Source organism: Hemitrygon akajei, chromosome 19, assembly GCF_048418815.1.
Source record: "Hemitrygon akajei chromosome 19, sHemAka1.3, whole genome shotgun sequence".
NCBI lineage: Eukaryota > Metazoa > Chordata > Chondrichthyes > Myliobatiformes > Dasyatidae > Hemitrygon > Hemitrygon akajei.
The window spans coordinates 49750148-49773074 of record NC_133142.1 but is presented as its reverse complement, the minus strand read 5'-3'; the positions used below and the strand labels follow the sequence as shown (position 1 = coordinate 49773074).

The 22927-nt window shown below is 43.5% G+C and overlaps 1 protein-coding gene across 2 annotated transcripts in view; it reads left to right on the top strand.

Annotated features, from left to right (window-relative positions):
* Positions 1–22927, top strand: part of sema3h (sema domain, immunoglobulin domain (Ig), short basic domain, secreted, (semaphorin) 3H) — a 209040-nt gene that overhangs the window by 129297 nt on the left and 56816 nt on the right. For both annotated transcript variants that reach the window (XM_073072477.1, XM_073072476.1), the window contains exons 6-7: positions 20931–21050; positions 22258–22403. In XM_073072477.1, coding sequence (XP_072928578.1) covers positions 20931–21050; positions 22258–22403 — 266 coding nt within the window. The remainder of the gene's footprint in view (positions 1–20930; positions 21051–22257; positions 22404–22927) is intronic.

Here is a 22927-nt window from a genome sequence, read left to right as displayed (position 1 = left end):
AGGCATTGGAATCCACAGGCTTTGACCTGATTTGCTTAAACATCACAGGGCTCAAGGATTATGAAGCTCACCGGGAGCAGATTGGATCTTTGCAGAAATCCCACATAAAAATTACAGTAAGAAGTAAATCAGGGTTGGATTATGATTAATGTCCGGATAATCTGGGTTGAAGCTCTGAGGCATCTCTGGAAATCAGAGATCACCCGAAATTGCTATCACAGTGATAGCATTTGCCTATTGCTAGTAATATTGGAAAAAAAAATCAAACGTTTGCAAAACTTTAAATTAAACCATGTTAGACAAAATGAGCTACAACTTGGTTAAGACTGGCAGCTTTTAAGAAGCATTTTGAAAAATGAAAGAGTGAAAAACAAACAGAAAGAGGTAGCTACGCAAGAGATTCTGCAGATGATGGAAACCCAGAGTAACACACACGAAATGTCGCAGGAGCCCAGCAGGTGAGGCAGAATCTATGGAGAGGAATAAATTGTTGATTTTTGTGCTGCAAACCTTCATTGGGACAGCAAAGAATGGGGGAAGAAGCCCAAAAAAGAAGGGGAGGGCGGGGAAAGAGTACAAGCTGGAAGGCAATAGGTGAAGCCAGGTATGGGGGAAGTGTGTGGTTGGAGAAGTGGAGGGAGGGGGATTCCCTTCTTTAGGGAACCAGAGGGTGGCTGCTGATAAACAGAAGCATTGTATACCCAACCTCCCAGAGTTTATTGAGGAATTTTAAAAACTAGTGGTATTGAATTCCTGACGAGACAGGAATTTACCCCACAGGACACAATCTTGTAATACTGTAGGTTGTTCTTTTATTAGACTAGCTACGTTCCTGCCGGTAGAAAACATTGTGGCTACTGGCTAGGGAAGGAATTGAGGCCCCTTTACCAGCAGAAGCCATTACTGTTGCCCCACAAAAGGGCCAGGTGGCTCTGTGAATGGGTGATCATGAGTTTAGAGAAGAGAGGAAGGAGGGACGAAGAGCTTTTACTCCCTCTCTCTTTTGCAATTAAGTCATAGTCTGCTGACTCTTAGTCTTAGCCAGGGAAAGCTGAGAGCAGAAGACAGAGAGGCTGGGTGCTGAGAGCTGACATCATCCCTTACTCCCAAGGACCCGTCTGTTTCCTGGTGAACTCCTGCACCCTCACGGCTTCACTCATCTGGTTTCAGAATGAGCAACACAGCTCCCTGGGGAGAAGCAAAACTTCACCAGCAAGAACTTCAGTCATCTGTGATCTCACCTCACCTGTGCGGAAAGTCTCCTTACCACTTGCTTTCAAAATTACTCCTGCAACAGCAAGACTGGAATGCTTACAGCAGGCAAATTTAGTAGACCCGTTGTCTCACAACGTTGAAGGACCTGAGCTCTCTCCTGACCCCAGGTGCTGCCTGTGTGAGCTTGCATGTCCTCCTTAAGACCTCTCCCCTCAAAGTTCAAAGTAGATTTATTATCAAAGTACATATATGTCACCGAATACAACTCTGAGATTCACTTTCTTGTGGGCATAGTCAATAAATCCACAAAAGAACAATAACTATAATAGAATCAATGAAAGACCGCACCAAATTGGGCGTTCAACCAGTGTTCAAAAGACAACAAACTGTGCAAATACAAAAAGAAAGTAATAATAATAATAAATAAATAAGCAATAAAAATCGAGAACATGAGATGAAGAGTCCTAGAAAGTGAGTCCATAGGTTGTGGGTGTATTTCAGTGATGGGGCGAGTGAAGCTGGGTGAAGCTATCCCCTTAGGTTCAAGAGCCTGATGGTGGAACCTGGTGGTGGAACCTGGTGGTGTGAGCCTGGTTACTCCAGTTCCATCCCACGTCCCAGGTGGTCATTTCAGTTCATTGGTCTCGTAGGCGAGTGGTAGCATCAGGTTCATTGTCACTCAGATATGTGAAATTTATTGTTTTGTGGCAGTCGTACAATGTAATGCATAAAAAGTACCTCAAGTTACAATAAGAAATAGAGGTGAAAAATAAATGAGTAGTGCTAAAAGAAAGGTGAGGCGATGTTCATGGATCCATTGGTCATTCAGGAATCTGATAGCAGATGGGAGAAAGCCATTCCTAAAATGTTGAATGTGTGTCTTCAATCTCCTGTACTTCTTCCTGGATGGTAATAAAGAGGAGAGGGCACGTCCTGGTGGTGGTGGTCCTTCAGGATAGATGGTGCCTTTTTGAAGATATCCTCTATATTGAGGAGGCTGTTGCCCGTGATGGAGCTGGCTGAGTTTATAAACCTCAGCAGCTTTTTTTTTCTGATTTTGTTCGGTGGCCCCTCCATACCAGACAATGATGCAACCAGTCCACGGTGCACCTGTAGAAACTTGGTAACAGTTGTTGATGACATACCAAACCTCCTCGAACTCCTAATCGAATGTAGCGGCCTGTGCGTCTTCTTCATAACTGCATCAGTGTGTTGGGCCCAGGATAGATCTTCAGAGATTTTGACAGCCGGAAACTTGAAACTGTTCGTCCTTTCCAATGCTGACTCTGCAATGAGAAGTGATGTGAGCTCTCTCCATTTTCTTCTCCTGAAGTCCATATTCAAATCCTTGGTCTAACTGACATTGAATGCAAATTTGGAAGAAGCTGACTGGAGTGTGGGGAGAACAGAATAGGAATAATGTAGGATTCATCTAAATGGGTGGTTGATGGCCAGAGGAGACTCTATAGAGCCCATTTTTGTGCTGTGACTCCAACAGTAATTTCCATATGAACTTTCTCTGTGAAAGCACACCAATATGATGCCGAGTTTCCAGTATAGCATGGCTATATTTATCAGCAAATGCTGATTTGGAACAAAACTTATTTCATATTGCATCTCTCCCAGATATGCCAAGTCACATCATGAAGGATTGTTTCACACTCTGGCATAAAGTTGAGATTCATTCGAGTTATAGGCTCAGCTTAATTCATCATACTTCTCAAAGTCGAATTTCAAAATGAGTAATCGGATTGGAACAATGACCTGGGTGGCTTTGGAGCAGCCAAAAAGCCAGGAAAATGATGAGGATATAGAATATGAAGAGGATCCTGGACATAGAGACAGCAGGATGCAAAAGAAGATGGAGACAGCCAGCTGATCAGTGCACAATACTTGGTCAAGTGCCTGGTGGATTTCCGATTCAAAACCCTGTAACCCTGGTGACAGAGCGGCATGTTAACATAATGGTTAGTGTAATGCTATTAGAGTTGTAGCTGGAAGATCGGGGTACAATTCCGACCGCCATCTGTAAGGAGTTGGTACGTTTCACTATGTTGATGACAGAAGTATTGCTGCATCTGCAGGCTGCCCCAGCACTGCGTTGGTTGTCAACAGAAAAACGCATTTCACTGTATGTTTCAATGTTTTGATGTGCGTGTGACAAAAGAAGCAAATCTATCATGTAAAAAAATGTGTCTCAGCTTAGCCGATCAGATGGATGAAGAGAACTGTGGTGCTCCCTTCACTTCTCAATCCCTGTGTAACCCAGCCCTCTGTGTTCTCTGTTTTCCTTAAACTTTGGCTTCCTGCCCATGGTCTACTCATGGTGTATACACCCTCAGCTGCTAAGGAAGGAATTTGCTGCCTAATCCTCTCCCCTGCATTCAGGCATTATTTAAAGCCAGGCTCATCAACCAAAATATCCGTATATGGCACGGTATCAAATTGTATTTGATGCTGCTCTATTGAAGTCCCCTGTGAATACAGAACAATACAATACAGGAACTGCCTATTTAGTCCACAGTGTCTGTACTGACCATGATACCATTTTAAACTAATCCCATCTATAGTCACGTCAGTATCATTCCATTTCCTGCCTGCTCATGCGTCTGCCTAAACATTGCTCTCATAACTACTTCCACTACTTCCCCCGGCAGCGTGCTCCAGACACCTGCCATTCTCTGTATATAAAAAAAAGCCTTTTCTCCTTCCCACTGCCTCGGTATGCTGTTCTTCTCGTGGTTTTCAACATCTGCAGTTTCTTCTGTCTCTGTTATAAAAATACGTTGGAATGAAGCAAGGGGAGGTAAGGGAAGGCAGAGGAATCCAGGGAGTCACATAGTCATACGTCACAGCAACAGGCCCTTCTGTGTTCCATGGCCATGTTGCCTGTTGTACTATCTCCATTTACTACATTGATTCTATTATCTTCTATTCAATTACACAGGCACTATATTGTGCTTGGTTCAGTGCAATTATCCATGTTGCTGGAAATCAGTTATGCACAGCATTTATCCAACTGCTACCATAAAATTGGTGAAGCTAACCACGTTGCTTCTGAATACCAGTTGGCTTTATCCAACAGCACGATACCTGCCATATCTTTGCAGCAAGCCTGACTAACACAATTGATTCCAACCTCCTGCTTCTAATGGTAGTCTCACCAACAAGTCAGTGAGTTCGACAAGCCAGGTAGCATTCATGTGCTGCATACTGCCCACCCATTTAACCTGCCCTGGTCAGGCTGCGACTTGTTCACACTCCTTTCTGAGGAGTTGACGATATTGATGCTTAATCTGTATTCTATTCGGCCCATTGCTCAGTTGAACTTTTGCTAATTATTTTCCGTGGAAGGAGATGAACAGTCACAGTTTTGGACCGAGCCCATCATCAGGACTGGCGAAGGATCTGGGCCTGAAATGCCGACATTCCATTTCCCTCCAAAGATGCTGCTTGACCTGCTCAGTGTCCCCAGTGTTTTGTGTGTGTCGCTCCAGATGTCCAACATCTGCAGAATCTGTCATTTCTTAAATTTGTTCCATATTTTTGATCTCTTCTCCCAATTGCCCGAGTGGAACACACAACATTGATAAAAGGCACATGTTGTGTGACAGCCAGAGACTTCTTCCCAGGGTGGAGAAGGCTAATGCGAAGATGGACGGAAGTATGGGGGGGATGTCAGAGGTAAGTTCTTTATGTAAAGAGTGGTGGGAGCATGGAAGATCCTTTCAGGAGTATGGTAGAGGTAGAAACATTAGAGGCATTTAAGAAACTCTTAGATAGTCACATGGATGATAGAAAAATGGAGGACAATGTAGGAAGGAAGGGTTAGATTGAACTTAGAGGTTGTCAGGACATTGTGGGCTGAAGGGCCTGTACTGGGCTGTAAAGTTCTATGTTCCATGAGTACTAGAACACAAAAGGTTGAAGTAGGAGTAGGTTTGTAGGGTAACGTAATTGAGAGAAATGTACATAATGTACGTAATTCACATTGAGTTGGGTTTTCACTTTAAGAGACTGGTCTGATGTAATGACATTGTCACGTAAGGATTTGGAGCACACTTTTGTGTTTAGGTTTTGGAGTTCAATAAAATGTGTTATGGGTTTCACTAAACATAAAATGCCTCACTTCATTTTATTTGCGAAAACCTACATTGGTGACCCCGATGGTCTAGGACGATTCCAGAGTTATTGAACATGTTGGCCAACATAGGTTGACTACTAACCCTGCTAAATGCCAATTGAGGTTGTCAACCATTGATTTTCTTGGCCATCGCATCTCCGCAGACCCCTCCCATCAAAAGTAGCCACTATTATGGATTTCCCACCATTCCGCACTACTAAAAAACTACACCACTTCATTCCTGATGAACTTATGCTCCCCCTTTATTGTCCGTTTAAAGGCAAGACCCCTAATCATGTGTTTCACTGCTCAGCGGACCTGTCCAGGGCATTTCAGGATATCAGAAAACTCTTTCTAATTCAGCCCTACTGGTGCACCCACTCGCCACGCACCCATAACCATTACTACCGATGCCTCAGACTATGCTGTTGGTGCTGTGCATGAGCAGTTGGTGGGGGCTGAGTGGCAGCCATTTGCCTTCTTTGGCCAGCAGCTCCATCCCCCAAAAGGATGTCCAGCATGTTTCACCATAAGCTTCTCGGTTCCTATTTGGCCATCCACATTTGTTGATCACAAACCCCTCGTGCACGAGATAGCCAAAATATCAGACCTTCGGGCTGCATGGCAGCAATGCCTCCTGGCCTGCATATTCGAGTTCACAACTGATGTACAACATATCAATGGGAAAAATAATGCCGTGGCTGATTTTCTCTCATGGCCAGCCACTGAGGCCATACACATAGGGTTTGACCCTGCCAATATGGCAGCCAACCAAGCTACCGACCCGGAGGTCCAGGCTTACTGAGCAGCAGTCACGGGCCTGCGGTTGGCTGACATTAAGTTCAAGGAAGCTGGGGTTTCTCTCCTGTGCGACGTCTCAACTGGCCGCCCGTGCCCCATTGTGCCCGCAAGCTGTTTTCAACTTCATACGTGGCCTTTCACATCTGGGCCGGAAGGCCTCACAGAAACTGGTTGCACTAAAGTTTGTGTGGCACAGCCTCAGGATGTGCGTGATTGAACTGCAGCCTATGTAGAGTGCCAGCAAGCAAAGTTTAACCATCTTGTTCAGGAGCCATTGGTACCTCTTGCGGTCTCCAAGCAACGGTTTGGCCATGTCAATGTGGACCTTGTTGGCCCTTCTCCACACTCCCGCGGTTTCATGGACCTCCTTACCATGGTGGACCGTACCACCAGGTAGCCAGAAGTTGTCCCAATTGCATTAAAAATGGCTGCAGACATGGGTCAGGCATTCACCAACGCCTGGGTTGTTCATTTTGGCATCTCATCTGATCATGGTCCTCAATTCATTTCTAACCTCTGGGCTGCGATGGGCTAGAACCTTGGCTTTAGGCTACATCTCACCACGGTGTATCATCCACAGTCCAATAGCCTATGCGAGCAGTTTCACCGGTCCTTAAAAGCTACTCTGAGCGCTTCTCTGACCGAAGAGTGTTGGCATGATCATTTCCTGTGGGTCCTCTTGGTGTTCAGAACTGCTCTAAAAGAGGACCTGCAGTCGACCGCGGCTAAGTTGGTTTCCAGGCAGCTGTTAGGAGTGCTAGATGATTTCATTCCTGATGCCACAACCACCTAGTCAGCCTATCAACAGTTTTCCACCCTTCTCAGTAAATTCAATTCCTTTTCACCTATTCCTACCTCCCATCATGGCGTACAGCACTCTAGGGTTCCTGTTGACCTAACTCTGCCTCGTTTGTTTCTGTCTGCCATGACTCACACCAACATCCCCTTAGTACACCTTATGATGGCCTGTTCTGCGTTTTGAAATGAGGAGAGAAGACTTTTATCATAGATAAGAGGGATAAATCTGTATTTATTTTGGTAGGTAGCCAAACTGGCCCACCAAAATTTGGAGTATCCACTGCCATGCCCCTAGCATCACAATGTGGCCATGAGCTTGCCATCGCGCCTCTGGACGAGGCAGAGGCACGTGGTGTTCCTCCACCCTTGGACATAGGACACGAGCTGGGTGGCTCATCGGAGCTCCAGACAGGCTCACAATGCTGGCTTTAGTGAATTCTGGTGCGGAGGGCCTGATTAGGGTCATGTCATTGGGAGAAATGTACGTCGTTCACAGCCACTGACACTGAGTTGGGATTTTTCTTTAAGAGGCTGGTCTGACGTGATGACGTTGTTACATCAGGATTTTCAGCCGAATTTCTACACTAACTCCATATTCCTTAATTCATTTAAAGCTTAAAAGAACAGACAATACTGTCTACTTAAAAAAGTAGACAGTACTGTCAAGATGAAGCCACACTCAGGTTGGAGGAACAACACCTTATATACCGGCTGGGTAGCCTCCAACCTGATGGCATGAACATTGACTTCTCTAACTTCCGTTAGTACCCCTCCTCCCCTTCTTAACCCATCCCTGACATATTTAGTTTTTTTGGCCCTCCCTTTTTTTCTCTCTCTCTGCCCATCACTCTGCCTGTTCTCCATCTCCCTCTGGTGCTCTCCTCCCCCTTTCTTTCTCCCTAGGCCTCCTGTCCCATGATCCTTTCCCTTCTCCAGCTCTGTATCCCTTTTGCCAATCTCCTTTCCGGCTCTCAGCTTCACCCCACCCCCTCCGGTCTTCTCCTATCATTTCACATTTTCCCCTCCCCCTCCTACTTTCAAATCTTTTACTATCTTTCCTTTCAGTTAGTCCTGACGAAGGGTCTCGGCCAGAAACATCGACAGTGCTTCTCCCTATAGATGCTGCCTGGCCTGCTGTGTTCCACCAGCATTTTGTGTGTGTTGCTTTAACAAGCCTTCATTGCTCTTTCTGAGTGGACACTGTTCTGTGTCATCCAATTTCTCTTGGAGTCAACCCTATCTCAGATGTTCCCCACCCCTCTTCCCTACTCAAAATGTAGTTGTTTTCAAACTTCTCCTGGTCTTAAAAAAATATCCTTGACCTGAAACATTAACACTGTTTCTGGGTCCACTGATACTGCCTAATCTGTTTGGTATTTCCACCATTTTCTATATAAATAAATCCCACTTGTTGAGACAAAGTGAACTGTAGAGAGAAGGACTATAAGGTCATACAGCATGGTAAAATGCTTTTCAGCTCAACGAGTCTGTACTGACCATCAAGCACCTACTTTTATGCTAATCCTGCCTTAACCTATTTTATTCTCCCTCTCAACCCATGTTCTACATATCTACACACTGGTGGCAATTTGCAATAGCCATCTTTGCGATGTGGGAGAACAGCACGGTAGTGTAGTGGTTAGCACAACATTTTACAGTAGAGGTGACCCAGGTTCAATTCCTGCTGCTGCCTGTGAGGAGTTTGTACGTTCTCCCCGTGAACGTGTGTGTTTCCTGCGGGTGTTCCAACTTCCTCCCACAATCTAGGTTAATTGGTCGTTGTAAGTTGTCCCATGATTAGGCTAGGATTAAATCGGGGAATTGCTGGGCGGTGTGGCACAAAGAGCCAGAAGCATCTATTCTGCGATGCATCTCAATAAGATGAGAAACCAGAGCACAAGGAGAATGTGCAAACTCCAGTCAGAGAGCAGCCAACATCAGGAGTGACCCTGGGTTGCTGGATCTCAGAGGAACCAGCTCTATGAGCTTTGCCACCATTCCACAATTCTGTACAACTGTGCCACTAGAGTATGGAATGCCATCTTGACAATGGAGCCCCACAAAGTAGCAAGTGTGTGGTTTGCCTTCAGGAGAAACATTAGTTTATGGGATTTTTGATGTCATTGTATGTTAGTAATTTCAACTCACATCTTCCAGTTGTTTTAATTGAAACATTCTTTGCAATGAGCTGTTTCAGAAAGGAATGCTAGGTTATTGGCTGCGTTTCTCCCTCAAAGCCTGTAATTAAGGACTGGGACTTTGTTATGCCGCTGCTTTTGAAGTTGGCTGGTTTTAGCCATCCTGGAAGGAATGCCAGCCATGTTCAAAAGAGGAACTGAGTCAACCACAGGCTGAACAATACTTGCCACGGGGGGGGGGGGGGGGGCACGATTTTGACTTCAATGGGTTAGCAGAATGAGTCAGAAACTCCTATCCAGATATGAAAAGAAGATTAGAAGAAAAGAAATAGAAGCAGGAGTAGGTCAAGTGGCCATTTCAGTCTTTTCTGTCGTTCAATAAAATCATTGCAGAAATGAGATTAGACTCAAATGCATTTCCTACCTAACCCTCAGTAAATATTTAATGAATATCTATTCTTAAGAATTAAGTGTGCCTTGCGATACAAGCTTTAATATATTGTCCTATCAGCCTCTGTTAGCTGAGTGTTTCTCATCAATAAAGATGTCTGGTTGGAAGCTTGTAACTTCTAACTAAACTTTAATATAGAGGAGGGTCTACAGTTGCTAAACGAGTGATGAATACTTACATATTTATTTGTATGTTTTGAAGTGATGTAGAAAAAGGTCATTCAGCTTACTGAGTCTGTACCAGCCTGCAGGACAAGCCAGTGCCCCTACAAAATTCCCCGTAACCTGCGCTTTCCACATTCCTATCAACCCTAGGGATAATTTACAGTGACCAATTAACCCACATGGCTTTGGGATGTGGGAGGAAAATCTACACCGTATTAGTGAGGACGTGCAGGCTCCGCACAGACAGCATCGGAGCTCAGGATTGAACCCAGGACTCTGAAGTTATGAGGAAGCAGCTCTACAAGCTTCAACAGAGTTCTACCTATCATGGGATGGGCGTTGCTGTGTAGGAAATAAGAAGGTTTTATTCAACTGCCAGTTTACCTGGATGTAGTGCTTTTCAGGCAGGATGGATGGTGGGTAGTGGAGGTGTTGATCATCTTGAAAAGTACAGGAAATCTCAGCCCTTTATCCTGTGCCTGAAATGACTGGAGAAGCTCTTGACATGAGGTGATAGCATTGATGCCCCCAGAGAGGGCAGAATGTGGCCATTCTCTCAAGAGGAAAGCCAAATAAATTGTATTCGGCATTGGAAAATTAAAGAAAAATGGTTGAGACTATTAACAGGGTTATCATTATTGAAGGGTTATTTTGAATGTGCGTCCTTATGTCAGGAAATGTTTGACCCTAAAGCAGAGCAGTAGAGATGATTTAGCAGTAAACAATATTTTGCTAATAAACTGCAAAATAAGAAGCCACAAGGGGTCACAGAACAAGAGAGAACAGATAGTTAACACCACCAGGCAACAGGGTAACTGAAGGCTAGGAACAACCGGTTGAGGCTGACTGGTTTCTATGAGTGACCAAGGATTTCTATGAGAGCTGGGTTTAAATAGGCTGCAGGTGGTGATTTAAAAATGAATGGTAGGTGACTTCTGTTAGCTGGGTGGAGACCGTGCAGGTCTGAAACCTTCAGGTGGGGATTCCTAGCCTGGGGTGCAAAGACTGCTTGGTTAATGTTAAGGGTGTATGACATAAAAAGGTTGGGAGCTCCTACCTTAGGAGTAAAGTTGGGCATGTGTAACCAAAGACCGGACACAATCAAAGAAATAAACGATATCTTCCCTGGGTACAGGAAAACCTACAGTGATTTGAAGATCATTTTTAAATAAATTGCCTGAATGAACTGTTTGACATGTTGCTGAAAATGTGGCTCTTATGCAGCCAGAATTATTTATTTGAGTTTCTCAACTGGCTAGAATAGGCAGAGTCTTGGCCAGAAGATGGCACTGATATTGGGTGTTAGAGAGCCAGCAAATGTCACTGAACTTTGTTCCTTCCACAGGATCCTTCAGTCTTAGAATATAGGAAATAAAACAACACAGGCCCTTCAACCCAAAATGACGCACTAATTATGCTAATGATACCTAATCCCGTTGTCCATATCCCTCCATTCTCCGCCTATTCATGATGATACCTGACAGCCTCTTAAACACCTATATCACACCTGTCTCTGCCTCCATCGCTGCCAGCGCATTCATAGGCCCCCGCCACTCTCTGTATAAACAAACTTGTCCTGCACATCTCCTTTGAACTTTCCCCTTCCCACCTTAAATGCATGTCTTCTAGACTTCTCGATACTGGGATAAAAATACCAGATGTCTACTCTATCTATGCCTCTTATACTCTATCTGATCTTCTCTCATCCTCCACCATTCCAAGGAAAACAACCCTAGTTTGTCGAATCTCTCATAGCACATGCCCTTTAATCCAACAGCCTCCTGGTAGACCTCTTCTGAACCTTCTCCAAATCTTCCACATCCTTCCTATGATGGGGTGATCAGAACTGAATGCAATGTTCTGATGCATGACTCTTGATCTCAGTGCCTTGACTGATAAAGACAAGCATGCTGTACACTTTCTTTCATCACCATATCAACTTGTGTTGCCAATTTCAGGGAGCTATGGCCTCGGAGCCCATGATCCCTTTGTAAATCAATGCTGTTAAAGGTCTTGCCCTTAATTATGTACTTTCTTCTGGCACGGTTAAAGTTTTGTTGGGTGTTGCCAACATATTTAGTCCTCTTCAAAATTCATATTTCATTTGTTCACATTTCAGGACTGCTGACTAGGCCAGGACTTACTGCCTGTCCCCTGAGAGGGTGATGAGCCACATTATTGAGCCTTTGCATTCCTTCTGGTGAAGGTACTCCTACAATGATACTGGATAGGAGTTCCAGGTCTGGTTTTCCCATGTGTCTGAAACCCTTGTCCTTTGTGATGGCAGAGGGTGTGGATTTGGGAGGTATTATCAGAAAAGACTAGGAGAACAATTGCAATACATTTTGTATATCGAGTACACTACACCCATTGCCCGCCAGTGGTGTATCTATAAAAACAAGTTTTTTTAATAGATGTCTTTAAGTCTATTTTGTCCTCATGTTAGAAAGTACACAAAAATTACTCAATTATCGTAACCACACCTCTACTGCATTGTAATGAACGGCATTAAACTGATTAAAAAGAACATTACTAAATGTGGAAACAGAAAGGAAACTGGCTGTGCTATTTGTAGGAACAAAAATATGTTGATAAAGTATGTTGGAATTTAATAATATTATGGGAGCTCATTTCTATCTTTGGATGGCCGTAAGTCAAGTGTTTGTAACCAGGGACGGTCTGTAATGAATTTCAACATTTTCCAAGGCAGCATTTTAAAACTAACCCGTCTTTCTTGAATAATGATATTACATTTGAAGTTTTCGAATCCTGGGGATCTTCCAGAATCTAAAGAACTTCAGAAACTCACAACCATTGCATCCATTATATCTGCACCCATTTCATCTCAAGGATGCAGGTCATCAGGGCCAAAAGAATTTCCTACCCTGAACCAAAGGTTTGGCAGGAAGCAATAATTGGCATATTATAGGTCGTGGAAGTGGGTTAGGGTTTCTCATGGGGATTTGACAGGGTTAAGTGTTTAAGGCAGGGATGTCTAAGCTGTCTTATGGAAGATCTATTTCTGCTCCTGCCCCTACAGAGGAGAGGAAATAATTTACCTTTATCACCTTCTCTTGGGACTTTGACCATTTTGGTTCAGTTGCAATGTCTTCCCCGACTAAATTAAATTAAAATTGTAGATGGATATGATTGAAATCTGATGAGCAGATGTGAAACATGCCAGGGTCTTTGACCGTTTTGGTTCAATTGCAATATTTACCCTGATTAAATTAAATTAAAGTGGTAGATGGATATGATTGAAATCTGATGAGCAGATGTGACACATGAGTCCATCAGCTTTGGGCAGATGTTTATTCTGTAAGTTAAGCTAATGTTGCAATATGTCAACATTCTGTTGGTTTGCTGGTGGCCAAATAATTGCACTAATACTTAGCAATTTTACCTCAGATATTCCAAGCTGTGTGCTTATAAATGTGTTATTTTCTGCATGTGTTGGGATGTTTGTGTGTGGGTGTATGCATGTGTGTGTCTGTACACTGCCACATCACCCATACATATCCAGGACCCAATGTTAGTAAGGTTACAATTAAAATCCTCTTTAAATGGAATTGATTTGAGGCTAATGCTGGGATTCAGGAATTGCATCTGTTTCCATTTGTTTCAGGGATAAAAGAGTCTCTGATACACATGCATACTCTGAAGGCTACACACCATGTTTGAATGGTAAAGAATTTGTGTCATCTAATGTTGACAGGTCTGAGACAAGATCTAAAAGAGAGAGCTTGCACATTAAGGCTGATGAATAGTGCACTGTCCTGCTTAGACAGCCAGGATGACCTGGTTGCCTGGCATGCATTTGAAACTTTAATAGATCATAGCATACACAGCCAGTCAGGAGCAGGTTACAGTTTATTTATATGCGTAATAAATCAAGTTGACTGTAGGTTGCTCTATGATACTTAAACAGTTGATACATGTATTATTCCTGCAAAGAATTGAGTTTTTCTATGCCTGACACAAACACCTCAGGAATATATTATATTAGTTGTCTTACTTTCATTCTAAACAGTGTTTATAAAAGACAATTTCCAATTTACCTCTCAAAGTAACAACAGATTTAAGGAATTCCTCATGCCTCTTAGCCAGGCAAAATCTAACCTGACGTTTATTTCAGCCATAATAACTCACAGAATTTATTAAGTCGGCAATCACTTCTGAAGCCATTAACTCTCTGCTGAGTATAACTAGTTCTAGGTCATTTTTCATGAGTGTATTGTTAGTGAGAGTTGGGAGGTGATTTCATCATAGGAGCTTCACAGTCATTCCCAATAGTCATCTCTATGTAGTTCCTTCAATAATATCTAGATAACGATCAAGGGTTGGAATCTTGGACAAATCTGTTCCTCCTTACCCAAGACCTGTGACTCTAATTGGTAGCTCCTTACAAAGTTAACTGCATGGAGTGTGGATTATTCCTGCCCTGTCTGTGTGGTTTGGCCACACACCGGATAAACTTAAACTTTGATGTGCTCTTGGTATTTGAACCCAATGATTAGTGATGTGTCTTGTTAAATTCATTTCATAAATTTGTAAACCTTAGTTTGCACACCACAAAATCTTTGAAGTAAATCCTTTTAAATCCTTTCCTTAAAACTTAGATTTCTGACAACCTGAATGATCACAGTTGTTTGTTCCTGTACTTTACGAATCATTATATTTTTGAGGGACCCATTCTGACCAACCTTGCCTTCCTTTTGCACTGAACACTGAAAGAGAAACATTTTATCTCTTGGATCACTTGACGCAACAGGTAAACAGAGATCTAATTTTACAGTCAACTCTATAGTGTCAGCCTGAAAACCTAAACAGAGGTAGAAGCTTGTGGAGATACCATTAGCCTGGGGACTGCAGTTGCTGGAACAACTGAGTGTGGGGAACAGCAATGTGGGAAGAAATGAATTGCCAGTATTTTTGTGTCAAAACCCTGCATTAGGATATTTCCATCAACCTCACTGAATTCAAGTTGGTTGCTTGCTCCATTTCTCTTATGAGTATTAAGCATGGGTATAGGACTGTGCATGCTCAATACTCTTTGGTGTCTCCTGCATGATGAATGGACCAATGCCTCAATATAAAATTTTTTCAACTTCAAGTCATCTCATCATTTAATCTCCTCCAATTCCAAGGTCTTCTGCAGTCTTTTCTCTACATATCTGAACCACTTCTACATCCCCAATCTGCCGTGCCTTTATAGCCCTGAGCTCTGGAATTCATCCCCAGCTCTTATTTTTCCTTAGGCCAATCTTTTCAGTTCACCAACTGGGCTTTGATTAGTTTGGTTCAGTGGAAACATTTGTTTCTGGTTCCCTACATATGTAGTAATTTAGAATATTTTAATATGTCAAAAGCAGTAAAGAAATGCAAGTTGTGATTGTCGAAGCTGATTAAAACTGATCACCTCAACGCTGAACTGATTCCACAACCTATGGACTCAATTTAAGGGACTTTGCAACTCATGTTCTTAATTGTTATTTATTTACTTTTTTTTGTATTTCCACGGTTTGCCTCCTTTTTCACATTGGTTATTTGTCTGCATTTGTGTATAGTTTTTAATTGATTCTATTGTATCTACTCTGAGCGTTCACAAGAAAATGAATATGTGACACATACATACTCTGATAATAAATTTACTTCTGAACTTTGAAAATTCATCATCTAGCAGCACTGAAGGAAGCTATTTTTCTCAGAGCCCACACTAGCGGGGAGCAGCCCTGTCAGTCCTGGTTTCTGTCTCTGTTTCTCTGCATTATTACAGAATGGCCTAATTCTGCTTCTATGTTTTATGGTCTTACCATTAAGCTGGATATGTAGATGGTGCCTGGGTATATCCATATTCAGAGGCCAATCTGTATGTCAGCTCTGAAGCACATGAGAGAAATGGGCCTTACAATTACAACCAAGGTCTTCTATCAACTTGCCCATGCATAGCGTTAACCCTGACAACAAAGGTCAATGCTCAAACCCCAGGAATGCAGGTAAACTTTGCATTTCACAGGAGGGCAGACACTGTTCTGAGGGACAGGCTGTGTTGTCCTCATTCCTGAAACCAACATTTTACTGCAAACCCTGCCACCACAGAAGTTTTCCAGAGGTCAAAGAAAACACTTCAAGGATGTCCTCAAACCTCCCCCCCCCCCCCATGCCACACCCTAGAAGCACCATCTTTGTCAGCTCATTGGAACCTCTGTTCCATGACTGCACGCAATGGAGAAAGTGAATCAAAGAATTACTGAAAATCTCATCTTTTAGATCGGAGCAGAAGGCATTCAAGCAAAAAAGATCTTTGGTGGGCCATAGAACCTCCCAAGCTATCCATCTGCCCACAGCATCAGTTATCATCTGTCCTGGGGAACAGCCTGAAGATCTCATATTGGCTCCATCAGCCATCTCAAACTACAGAAAGGAGTCAAGCCATCCTCAATGCCAAGGAACTCCTACAAAGGTTTATTGGTTTATTTATTTATTGGTTTATTAGTTTATTACTTCCAAATGTACCAAGGTATGGTGAAAAGCTGGTCTTGCTTACTGTTCATACAAATCAAATCATTACATATCATTGGCCTAGAATGAGGTGAAAAAAACAACAATGCAAAATTGAGTGTAAAAGCTATTGAAAGAGTGCGTGCAGGCAAATGATAAAGTGCAAGATCGTAACAAGGTAGATTGTGAGGCCAGGAGTCCATCTTATTAAGTGGGAGACCTGTTCAAGAGTGGTAACAGTGAGATAGAAGCTGTACCCGAGCGTGGTGATAGGTGCTTTCAGGCTTTTGTATCTTCTGCCCGATGAGAATGTCCAAGGTGGGTGGGGTCTGTGATTATGCTGCCTGATTTAGTGAGGCAGTGAGAAGAATGGACAGAGTCCATAATGAATGTTGCCTCCTCTGATGTACCGAGCTGTGTCCACAACTCTGCAGTTTCTGGCGTGCAGATCAGTTGCTGTATTAAGCCATTTTGCATCCAGACAGAATGTTTTCTACGATGCATTGATAAAAATTTATAAGAGTCGACGGGGACATGCCAAATTCCTTCAGCATCCTAAGGAAGTAGAAGCACTGATGAGCTTTTTTTGGTCATGATATCAGCATAGTGAACATTAGAAGGATCTATTTGATCCAACTTTGTCTGTTTTCATTAAAGTTAGTGCAGCACCTCCAACATTTCCACTTAGACCTGCTCAGTACAACCTCAGGTTGAGTTTATTGTCATGTACACAAGTAACCTGAGGTACAGGTACAGCAAATAACTTGCTTGCAGCAGTACCTGGGTTCAACCTCTTCTAAGTAACACACACAAAATGATGGAAGAACTCAGCAGGTCAGGCAGCATCTACGGAGAGGAATGAAGATTCAACATTTCGGGCTGAACCCTTCTTCAGGACTGGAGGAGAAGATGCCAGAAAAAGTAGACTGGGGAGGGGGGAAGGGGAATGAGTACAAGCTGGAAGGTGATAGGTGAAACCAGGCAAGGGGGGAAGGTATGTGGCTGGGGGAGGGAGGATGAAGTGAGAATGTTGGAGATGATAGCTGGAAAAGGTGAAGAGCTGAAGAAGGAGGAATTTGATAGGAGAGGAGAATAGATCGTGGGAGAAGGGGCACCAGAGAGTGGGGGGTTGGTGATTGGCAGGTAAGGAGAAGAAAAGGGGTAAGGGGGAGCCAGAATGGTGAATAGAAATAGAAAGAAGGGGGAGGGGAGAAATTACTACAAGTTGGAGGTCAGGTAGCATTTATGGAGAGGAATAAAGAGTCAACATTTCAGGCAACGTTTCACTTCATAAGGAAGGGTTTCAACTTTCTTCAACCTTTTCTTATCACTAACCCAAACTCCCCTGATGATTGGATACAGAAACTCCATTGTGCTATTTTTAATACATGCTTTTACAGTAATGTACTCACTGGCTATTTATATCTGAGTATTTCAACCAAATCATCAATCAGATGAGTTTAACCAGGTTAATAATTGGTCTGAATTAACACAGACAAAACTTTACTTTTTACGAGGGCTTTGAATAGAGATCTCAAATGCACCTTCACACCCCTCACTATTCACAGCTTCAATTACTGGCGGTGCAAGGAAGGGAAAGAGGAACAGGTAGCGGTTAGTGTGAGGCTTTACAGTGCCAGCTGTAAGATCTGGGTTCAGTTCCTACCACTGTCTGTAAGGAGTTTGTGAGAGATTCAAGGTCATTTCCAGCACAAAAAAACAGTAAGATAAAGAACGCAAGAATATTCAAAACACAATAAATATAAATACATAAGATAGTTTATATGCATAGATTGACAATTAAGTGTGTATGTGTTTAAAACTATGCCAGGCACAGGAGTGTCTGTACATAAGGTGACTGACAGGAAATGATAAGGTGGTGGTGGTTGGGGATGTGGTGGAGTGGGTTAGTGGGTAGAAGTGTTGATTGGCTTTAATGCTTGGAGAAAGTAACTGTTTTTGGATCTGGTAGTCCTGGCGTGGATGTTGCATAGCCTCCTCCCTGAGGGGAGTGGGACAAACAGTCTGTGAGCAGAGTGGGTGGGATCCTTAGTGATGTTACTGGCCCTTTTCTGGTACCTTTCTGTATATATGTCCTTGACGGCAGATAGGCTGGAGCCCACGATGGCAGTTTTGACTACCTGTTGCAGAGCCTTTTTGCTTGTCACAGTGCACTTTCCATACCGTGCATGATGCAGCTTGTTAGGATGCTCTCTGCTGTGCCTCTGTAGAATGATATGAGCATAGATGTGCATAATCTAGCTGTATTCAGAAAATAGTGGCATTAATGTGCCTTCTTGACAATGAAGGATGTGCTCTGGGACCATGAGAGTTTGTGAGTGATGTTCACTCCCAAGAGTTTGAAACTGCTCACAGTTTCTGCGGCTGTGCCGCTGATGTAAAAAAGGCTGTGAGTGCTGTGGGTTTTCCTGAAGTTGATAACCATCTCCTTTGTCTTGATGACATTGAGGAAGAGGTTATATGGCTGGCACCAGACCTCAAGCTCTTCCACTTCCTCTCTGTAAGCCACCTCATCGTGGTTGGTGCTGAGCCCCACCACTGTCGTGTTATCGGTGAATCTGCCAACGTGATTACTCGGGTGCTTGGCCGTGCAGCCATGTGTGAGCAGAGTGTACAGCAGTGGGCTCGGCACACAGCCCCGGGGGGCACCCGTGTTGAGGGTGATGGGGAGGGAGGTGCAGTTGTGCATCCTGACTATCTGATACTTGGGAAGTCCATCACCCAGTTGCACGTGGTCCCTGTGACCACATGGATGTTCTCTGAGGTGCTCTGATTTCCTCTCACATTCCAAAGGTATACGGGTTAGGGTTAGTGAATTGTGGGCTTGCTGTTGGTGCCAGAAGCATGGGGACACCAGAGGGTTACTCTGCACAATCCTTGCTGATTTGATCTGATGCGTATTTCACTGTATGTTTTGATGAACATGTGACAAATAAAGCTAATCTTTCAAATCTTTAATATTAATCTTTGCTACGGACAGCTCCCTTAGTGCAAATGTCAGGTATCTCAATCCTTGAAATAGATCAGCTGGTTGAGTGGTGTCACAACAACAATCTTGCACTCAATGTCGGTAAGACCAAGCAATTGAATGTGAACTTCAGGAAGGGAAGGTCAGGTTACCACAAACCAGTCCTCATCAAGGAGTCAGCAGTGGAAAGGGCGAGCAGCTTTAGGTTCCTGGGTGTCAACATCTTAGAAGATCTCTTCTGAGCCCAAAATAGTGATGCAGTCATGATGAGGGCACGCTGTGGCTGTACTTTATTACGAGTTTGAGGAGATTTGGGATGTCACCAAAGACTCTAGCAAATTTCTATAGATGTTCTGATTGGTTGTATCACTGCCTGGAAAGCAGGTGCCAATGCTCAGGAACACAAGTAGCTGCAGAGGTTTGTACCATCATTGGCACAGGTCTGCCCATCATCGACGATGTCGTCAAAAGTTAGTGTGCCAAGAAGGTGGCATCCAATATTAAGGAGCCTCACCAATGGGGACATCCTCTTTTCTTTACTACCATCAGGGAGGAAGTACAGGAATCTGAAGATGCACGCTTAATATTTTAAGAACAGCTTTTTCCCCTCTTGCATCGGATTTCTGAGCATTCCATGAATACTACCTCACTTTTCCTCTTTTGTACTATGTGAACTTTATACCTTGCACTGCACCACTGCCGCAGAACAACATTCTACCTGACACGCTGCTTTTCAGTGAAATAAAAGTGATTCTGATCCTGAATTTAAATGGCACCTTGTACTTACTCTTTGTCCTTCTATATATGTCTGAAAAGATCAATAATTTTTAACAATTGTTCTGTCAGCAAAGATTGCAGCAAGTTTGCCAACAGCAGCTACATTTAAGAGACATTTAGACAGTGCCAAACAGGCGGGGCACAGGAGGGTATAGTCCTAATATGGGCAGATAGGATGGCAGTAGATGGGCAGAATGGTCAGTATGACATGATGGACTGATAGGCTCATTTCTGTGCTGTCCCATGCCATAACTCTCTGATACTAGGGAGAAACAATCACAGAATTTGATCTTTGAGATGTAAAACAAAAAACACTGTCTTAGTCATGAACAGAACTGCACTACTTTTCATAAATTGTGTTGCGAGGTTTTTACATATAAGTGAGTACACAATGACGTCAATTTGAACTCTCATCTGACAGTGCTGTGCTCAGTCAGTACAGTACAGGTGTCATCCTGAAACTTTAATCCATATTGATTCAACGGCAAGAGTACTACCAGTGACATTTGACCCAATACCCAGAGAGTGGCCAACCCACCTCTCGCCAAATAGTGGAGGATGACTTGGGCAAAGGTAAGGGGAATATAGTGCGTTTAAATTATCACTACTGATGAACTGTGCCCAAGGCTACTTATTACTCATGAACAAAAAAAAATTTGCAAACACTGAAAAGGTCAGGAAACACAGTGAAAGCAAAGCAGACTCAATATTTTAGATCAATAACTTCATCATTGCCAAGTTATTCCAGATTTTGAGCAATTGTGCTTTTTCATTTTCATTTTGATTGCTTATATCTCACCACTCTGTTGTATATTTAGATTGGTTCTATGAACGTGCACTCAATGGATCGGACAGTTCAAAAGTCCAGCGTTGTTATTTGACATTTTTTTATTAGCGCAGCAGAGCAAGTGGTTACTCTAACTTATCGTGTTGCTTTAATAAGCTAATTGTTGTATCTTGGTTGCACTTACAGGGGGAGAGTTGTATGCTGGGATCTCCTCTGATTTCATGAGTCGGGACACGGCATTCTTCCGGAGCCTGGGGCATCGCCGTGTGATCCGCACTGAGCAGTACGATCCTACATGGCTCCAAGGTGAGCAATCTGCCTTTCCCAATTTCAGAATTTTCCCTCTGCAGTAATCTCAAGACAAATTTCAAGACGGGGACTGGGTAAATAAATGAAAGGGTTATGAGTGATTAGGACTATGTTGCTGGCTCTTACACTGAAGGCCCTTTCTCCCATTCCGTGATTCAACAGCTTTCATTTGAGAGACGAGTGTAAGCACATTCCTATTGCAGTGATTGCAATGTCTCTCAGCAAAACTAATCAGAGATTCATAGAATAATGCAGCATGGAAGCATCCCAACTCATCCATGCTGACCAAGTTGCCTGCCTGAGAGAGTTCTATTTACCTACATTTGGCCCGTTTTCTTTTACTTATCATCCAAATATCCTTAAACATTGGAATTGTCCCACTCATCCACTTCCTCTACAACCACCAGCCTCTGTGTGGAAAATGTTGCCCCTCGGGACCCTTTTAAATTAAGAAACCCCAGCCCTGGGATAAAGACTGCTTCTATTCGCCCCTCTTGATTTTAGGTCACCCCTCAGACCCTACACCTAGAGAAAAAATGCCCTCGCCTATCAGGTCACTGATTCGGATTCATTTATTTATCACACGGTCATCGAAACATATGATGAAATGTGTTACTTGCGTTAACCAACAGCACAACCTAAAGATGTGTGGTGGCAAGAGTCAACACACATTTTGGCGCCAATATCACGCCCACCACGTTCAGCAGAACAACAAGTAATAACACCAGAACAACAGCAGCAAAACAGGACCTTTTTCCTCCCACTCTTCTTAGCCCTCCAGACCTGATAATGTCCTCGTGAATCTTCTCTGCACTCTTGTCACCCTATCTGCTAAAGCTGGGTGACCAGATCTGTGTACAATCTCAGACTAAGTTTGCCTGTGCCTGGAAATTCAATCTCGGTCAGCAGTGCTGTAGAGCAGCAGCTGCCTGCTTTATTCTACCTCTGAAAATTGGTTCCATTGATTCTCTTTGCTTTAATTAAATAAACCACTATAAGGTATTGAACCATTGAAGTGTTAGTTATACAGAACTCTGCGGCTGGTAGAGATGGAGTCGATTCAGCCATGGTTTTGATTGCACTTACTGATCAAGCTGATTATCGCATCGATTGCACAGTTGTGCTCATGGGGAGAGCCAAACCTCAGGCTGATCCCCCACTCTTCTCCAACTGCTTTGACTAAGTTCGCCCTGTTTCCCTTCAGATCCCAAGTTTGTGAAGGTCCATGCCATCGCCGAGAGCAACAACGAAGAGGATGACAAAGTGTATTTATTTTTCACCGAGCGCGCTCAGGAGGTGGACAGTGGCAACGGGAAGGTGGTCTACTCGCGAGTGGCTCGGGTTTGCAAGGTACGAAGAGTAGCTGGGAAAGGTGGTGAGTCACAGAGTCTGCACAGGGATACATGGATCGAGTCACACTTCCCGCAGCACATTTTTTAACAACACCCCTAACGTTACAATGAATTCTGCTGTCTCTGAGGTTTGAGGGGATGTTGAGCCACCCTGTAAGCATCTAGACAAGCACCAAGGCATTGAAGGAGATGGAACAAGTGCAGATAGTGGGACTTCTTTCGGTAAACACAGTAGTCAGAATGGACATGATGGGTGAGAGGCCCTGTTTCTGAGCTGGGTAACTCGATTACATTTCTTACATGGCAGGTCTAATATCAAGTTTGTAATGATTTATAAAAGCTAAAAATGAATTTAGGATACAGGCTTCGTCTTCTTAGCCCATCATCCCTACTGGTAGGGGTGATGCGTAGGCAGCACACAGCAGCTGACCAGAAACCTCTGTCCTGGGCCAGTCTTTAAAGTTGTTCCCAGGTGTAGCCCATCCTCAAAAATCCTTCCTCTCCCGGCGATGAGGTCTTTGG